Here is a 6950-nt window from a genome sequence, read left to right on the forward strand (position 1 = left end):
AGACCTATCATTTGGTGAGCTGAAACCTGAAAATCTGAGTTCAATCCTTGGGACCAGATCGAAAATGTTGTCCTTTGACCTCTGCATGCACCTGCCTTGGTTCACATGTGTGGGCATATAAGTGCAGACACTAAATAAATAAATAAATAAATGTTACAATAACAGGACCCACATATACACATGCATTTACAAAATATTTTAGAGCAAACATGACAAGATCTGCACTTATTCTGTGAATAAAGACAGCCTTAATTGATGAAAAAAAAAAAACAGAACCATTATAGATACACAGTCATTTCCTCTTTAGAGTCACAGAGGTAGATGAAGTTTTGCTAAACATCTGATAGCCCCTTCTGAAAGGAATTGTTGGAGTTCCTTTCAATGCAGAAACAAACAGGACATGAGTCTGGAGGTGGTGGTGAATGCCTTTAATCCCAGTTCTAGGGATCCTGAAGCAGGAGGGTCTCTGTTAGTTCAAGGCAAGCCTGGTCTACTGAGTGCATTCTGGGATGAATAGGGATACAAAGCAAGATTCTCTGTGTGATAGATGCATGCCATCTCTTCAGAACCTGACATTGCTTCTAATACTCTTGTCTCCTCATTCCCAGAGTAGATGGGAGAGCACATCTGTTTCATCTCCAACAGAAAGTTTGTTGTACCTACATTATTCTTTCCTTCATTGGGTGAATCTTCACAGATCCAGATGAAAAGTAACAAAGCACAATGATAAGAAAAATTATATGAATTTAGAATGCCAAGATAGGCTCAGAAAACCTATGCTCTTTTAAAATGTGAGGGCAGGTTATTCCTTCCCTGGAGCCCTAGTTGCAGACTAAAGTTTGTTCATAGCTCATATTATACATTTCCAGAAGCCACCAATTTTTTTGTCACATCCATTCTGAGGATATTTCTAAAAAATACGTGGAACAGAAATTTAAAAGAGCCAAAGACAGCTTCTCTGCATACTCAAGGGAGAGGAGAGGGGAGAGGAGGGGAGGGGAGAGAAGGGGTGGGGAGGAGGAGAGAGGAGAAGAGAGAAGAAAGATACTACCAGAGCCCCAGTAAACTGCTTGTGGACGTTGTACATCGTGGTGCGCACTAGGCTCCGCACCACGATGTACAACGTCCACAAGCAGGAGAAAGAGACTTCATGAGGAGAATGTTAATTCCCCACTAAAACTGTCTCCAAAAGGAATCAGGTGACACTGCAGTTTCAGGTGTGGAGAAAAGACACTTCCAGATGGCAAAATCCCTAAATGCACATGATTCTTAGCCAAACCCCTTTACAAATTGGGTTCAAATGCACAGGCTATCACTAAGGCAAGTCTTCTGAAAGGCAAGTACTCCTGGGGAAAGTGAAAGAAAAGAACAGAGTATTGTTAAAGACATATACCTGAGAACTTTCCAGCCTCAGACCCCAACAGCATAGCTTCCTTCTAAATAAGACCAGATTAGAAACTAATGCCTAGTCTTTTTACTGCTATCCTTTTATAGGCAGTTGATACAAGCATTTGCTGAAAGACTAGAATCCCTTACCCTGAAAACTGTTTGAAGCTCCCCTGCATCCACCCAAAGCCTTCTTCTACTGTCTAGGTTTGTCAAATCCTGGTGCTAGGGTTTGGGATCTGAGGGCCCATTATCTGTGTTTTACAAAAAAACAAAACAAAACAAAACAAAACAAAACAAAACAAAACAAAACAACCAAAAAAAAACCCCCAAAACTAAGAGAGAGTAGCTTGTAAATGTGAGTGGGTTTGTTTATATTCCTCTGTAGACTAGAGAGAGGACCATTCTTAGCTTCTCTCCACATTTCTCATACCAGTGCTACAATTTTATGGAAAAGCTGTAACAAAAACCATCAAACAGACTTATGAAGATTTAGCTGTGAGAAAATATGTAACTCTGAGAATGTTCTTTTGGATGGCACCCCCTTTTGGACTGAGCAGGGAGGGTATCTCTGGAAGAAATTCTGTAATATTCCTTCTGTCATGCTGCCTAGTACACAAATATAGAGTAATCCATTCTAGTCATCTAGTGCACACTGGAAAGACAATACGTTGTAAATGGTCTCACATCTGCATCTGTTTCTGATTTTCCCTCAGTGCACCTCAGATCCAAGATCCTCTTTTGATTTTAGCATAAAATCATTTGGCCATAAAAGGGACACATACTGTTTATTTACCGAAAAACACAAACCACATATGAGGTATTGACAAATATTTATTGTTTCTTTCATTGAGCTTCATAAAGCAAGCAGAAATTTCTGATGGCTATACATGCTTTATATAGGGAGAGAAAATAATGGAGAGAGCTCTGAGGTATAAGAGATGCTGAGGGGCTTGCGCCCAGGAGCTGGGACAGAGATGCCTGTGTGTCTTTGCGGAGGTACTTCAGAAAGAAGGCTTGTGGCTGGGTCAGTGATTGGCAAGGCTTTGGTGACTTGATTAAGGCACTAAATTGGCCTCTGTGTCAAAAGAAGACAGTAGCACCTGTGTTGTGCTTTTGTCCTTACTAGAGGACTTGGTAAAACCCAGGGCCATGTCTCCATCCTCTTCCAATCACTGAGACTTTGTGTCCAGGGTCTCCCTGTGCTTCATCACTAGTGTCCCGATCCACTCTGAAGTTTTCTGCTTAGCTTACTCCCAGCTGACAAGTGGTTCATAGCCCAGATCTTGCTGAGGTTTCTTGTAGGGGAAAGTGAATGTGCAACCTGATAGTGTGACCAAGTGGCGGTTAAAGGGAGGTATATATCTGTAGATTGGACTCAGCAGGAAGCTCACAGTTTCCAGCAGGAAGGCAAGCCAGTACAGTAAGGGCACAGGAAGGCTCCAGCTGGAATCAAGGAAGAAGCCCCACTCCTTGCTCAGGGTGTAACTTAAATCACTATAGCTTTGGTGAGGGGTGTCATCTGAGATGTAGTAGAACTCTCCTTGAATATCTGGTGACTTTTTGGGGTCTCGAAGGCCCCTGGCAGCCAGAATGTCTGCCCAGGCCACATTACCTACATATACTGGGTTGGTTGTGGAGAATTTGTCCCCAATTCTCAGAACACACTTATTTTTGAGGGCTGTAATTATTGTGTTAGAAATGAATCGACTTCTCTCCCCATAAATGTACATGGGCCTTAATGCACAAGTATGCAGCATACCACCATTTTTCAGGATGCTCCCATTGGCTGCCAGCACTGCCTTCTCAGCCATCTTTTTGCTGTATGGGTATGGGTCAGAACATGTGCTTTCACGATGTTCGTCCTCGTGGCCATTCAGGATGATGTCCTTGTACAAGTTGGGCCCTGCAACATCAACTGAGCTGGAGAAGATGAAGTTTGGCACACTGGCTTGGATACAGGCCTCCAATAAGTTCTGGGTACCTAATGACAGACAACACACTGTCAGTGTCTGAGGTTCACCATGTGCAGAGCTTTGTGCTCATTTTCATCCCCTAACTCAACAACCTCTCCACTCTTAAGGTGCATCATCTTTAACTACACTCTCAGCTACCATGATATTGCCAGTGGACTACAAATGGAATCCAGAGAGCAAGTATGTCTTGGCTTTTGTGTTTGCAGCACTGTGAGTGTGTATTTGCTTGTGTTTGAGAATTGGTGTTTTTCATTTTTTAACTTGAAAAGTCATGTAAAGAGTTTCAGTAATTCACTCCTAACATGTCTATGAGATAAACGTAGTTTTACACATATATTATGCATGTTTTTAAAATTTACATATCCAAAAGATTATTTCTTAGATCATGAAGAGGAACAATCTTCAACTAAGAATTATTGAAGATTTAACATGGTCTAGACTCAAGGACAGTTGTGTACTGGTTATATACATGATACATAGACAATTCATATGTACAGTTTCATTTTATTTTATTGTTTTGTTTATGTAATTTGATGAGACTAGCATGAAGGGGACAAATTGCTATTGGATTTGGGAAGACATAAAGATACAGTTGTGTTCCTAATGGCATGCAGAATATTATACTATTTGTGGATCTACATATGACCTCATTTACTCAGTTATATAAAGAAGAGGTGATAAATATTCCTTCTAGTTTTCATTCAGGAAACCAGCCCTGAGTGACCTTCTGTGTTGGTCTTGGCAGAAAACTAAAAGAATCTGTGTACCTCCTGTTGGTCATTTCTATAATGGCAGAATATGGTGAGGCCCTGAAGCTGTAGAACCAGCAGCATGAAAAGCAGTAACCTGCAAGGTCTAGATCTGGCTCACAGGAAGTAATGGGTCTGGGGTTGTAATTGAAGTTGCAGTTGGAGTCCAGTCTCCATAGCATCGAGTACAGACCTCATATCCTGGGTTACTTACTTTCTACCTGCTGGGCCTCAGCCATGAAATATCACTGAGCTCTACCAGCTGTATCTAGTGAGCAGAGGCATTAGACTCAGAGTATGGCAGGATGCAAAAGCATCCCTTCCTGGTTGTATGGACATTTTTAACTGCCCTACTTTCACCTTGTCCTCTCCAAATCCTAGATGTCAACCTTTCAGATTGACATCTAGGATGGTCTGCCTGGGAATGACACCTGTGACATCAATGACATCAGCAGTGCGGATGACAACAGAGATGCCCTGGCAAGCTCTCCTCAGGTACTGGGTGTCAAGAATGTCTCCTTCCAACACTGTCACCTTGATGATTTTCCCTAGGTCTGTGGAACACAAGGAAGGTCATTGAGAAGTTTCTTTGTGGGCTGTATACAGATACTAGTTACCTAGATTATCAAAAATTGTCACAGTGGAAAAATGTTGATGAGGAAGCCTGACATATGGAAAGAGGGGCAAATATTCTTTTTCCATTCAGAAAACATATCACATAAAGAAGCAGTCAAATGTTCAAGAGATTAGGTGGGAAGTTGATTCATTCATCAAAGTGACTAAGGTGGTAATCAAAAGCTGGCTAGAAATGGGACTAGCAATCAGAATGTCTGTCCCAGGGTTTTGATGAGAAATCCATTCCCAGCAGTGGCAGCAGGGAAGGAAGACACGCTGGTGGTGCTTCTTAATTCTCACACAACTTCAAGACTATCCTTCCTTCCTTCCTTCCTTCCTTCCTTCCTTCCTTCCTTCCTTCCTTCCTTCCTTCCTTCCTTCCTTCTTTCCTCCACTTCCTTCCTTTCTCCCTACACTTCCTGGAGAATAGTCATTGGGGCCCCATGTAATAAATGAGGAACCTGACTCTCAAGAAATCTGGCCGCACAGTTATGACTACACCCACTGATTATATCTCACTAGTTTTCTCCCCCAACCTGCGCTATTAACCAATTCTGTGGCATCTCTTGGAGTCAATTTTTCAAAGAGAGACCTAGATCATGCAACTGAACTGAAATTTCCCATGAATCCAAGCAGTGAGGAAGGCTGGAGAATCCCATTGAGTTGGAAGAAAGATATAGAACTGCTTGATCCCAGTATGTATGCCTTATCTAAGCCCCCTCCTTTTGCCATGCAATTCCAGGAAGGACCTGAGTTAGAGAGATGCACAAAGCACAGCTCAGAAACAAGAGGTACCCACTGAGGTTTGAATACTTCATCATGATCCTATCTACCCACCCAATAATTCTCTCTTGCAACTAATGATGAAAACCAGTGGTTCTCACACTTCCTAATGCAGCAACTTTCAATATTGTTCCTAATGTTATGGTGACCACCAACCAGATAATTAATTCTATTACTATTTCATAAATAATTTTGCTACTATTACAAATTACAATGTAAATATCTGATATGCTGTTCCTGTGAAAGGGTCATTTCACTCCCAAGGAGNCACTTGGCTAACTCACAGTTTGAGATGCACTGCTTTATATAGATTGGTTCAGGAATGTAGCTGTGATGAGAGAGGACAAATCCAGACCTGTAGTTAAATAGTCTCATCCATGAGTTATTTGAGGACTCTGAGATCCAAGGAGAGAGCCTGTAGAGTGCTTCCTGGTGGACCATAGCAGCACCCTGATCTTAGACACCTGGATGTGACAGATATTTGTAAAACAACATCATGGAATGTTGCTGTCATCTGAGCTGTGTCAGAAAGAGACCCAGAGAAACTGCCACACACTGGGTGGGAAGAATATGGAGGCTGCAACTAGACTTCCTGGGCTTCCATTTAGTTTGTTCATATATCTGTGACATTTGGGGAAGCCAATTAATTCCTGCACTTGTTTACTTCCATCTGCAGAAATAGAGGTTAGAAACATTAACTACATTTCAGAAAGCTTACCCACAACCAATGAGTTGTCACCATGGTGTGCACCCACTTAGCCTGACAGAGAAAGGATACTTCTAGGAATCTTCACTCTTATGTTTAGGCATGGCCTTCTCTATGCATACCCACTGTGGAGCTATTCCTCCAGACTGTGCCTTGAATGTTTGCAAATATTGCTGAGACATCAGGGTTCTAATAGAATTATCTGTATGTTAATATTGCTTTCTGGAAGCAACAATGAAGACGATAGAGGAGAGAACTGATGCTGGAAGAGGTCAGAGACAAGATGCAGAGGGTGGGTGTTGTCTCAGAGGGCTATGGAGGGCTCTTTGTGCAGTGCATATCCCTAGGTATTGTCCAGAAAATTGTCCAGAAGCTGGCGAGGGGGCAAAGAACTAGCTTTGGCCACATACAGACAATTGGAATGAAGACTCTGGAGTCAAGAGTTGACCCCTGGACAAAATACTGGAGCTTAAGTGAGAAGCCTCTAGCTTGACCTGTGGTCCTCATTGATCATAGGACACTGCTAGAGTCATTTTTCTTTTCCCAACTTAAAGTCTTCGTCGTTCATGTGAGTGACCTTCTTTCCTACTTAACCCGCCAAGTTATTTTTAATTACCTGAGGTTTCGAATAAGTTGTAAAACATATTTCAAAATCAGTTTGTTCAGTTGTGCCAAGAATAACAAATTGGGAAAAGTTATTGGCCTGCACCAGTCAATTCTTCAATCATATTTGTA

General features: G+C 41.9%; 1 protein-coding gene across 4 annotated transcripts in view; it reads right to left on the bottom strand.

The window, feature by feature from the left end:
* Nucleotides 1–2636: 2636 nt before the first annotated feature.
* LOC110290813 (3 beta-hydroxysteroid dehydrogenase/Delta 5-->4-isomerase type 3-like) overlaps nt 2637–6950 on the bottom strand; it is a 63558-nt gene continuing 59244 nt past the window's right edge. For 2 of the 4 annotated variants that reach the window (XM_021157601.2, XM_021157599.2), the window contains 2 exons: nt 4501–4665; nt 2637–3370 (listed from right to left, as the gene is read on the bottom strand). In XM_021157601.2, coding sequence (XP_021013260.1) covers nt 2637–3370; nt 4501–4665 — 899 coding nt within the window. The remainder of the gene's footprint in view (nt 3371–4500; nt 4666–6950) is intronic. The other 2 variants (XM_021157600.2, XM_021157602.2) reach the window with 2 other exon arrangements.

The sequence above is a fragment of the Mus caroli genome, chromosome 3, assembly GCF_900094665.2.
Source record: "Mus caroli chromosome 3, CAROLI_EIJ_v1.1, whole genome shotgun sequence".
Taxonomy (NCBI): Eukaryota; Metazoa; Chordata; class Mammalia; order Rodentia; family Muridae; genus Mus; species Mus caroli.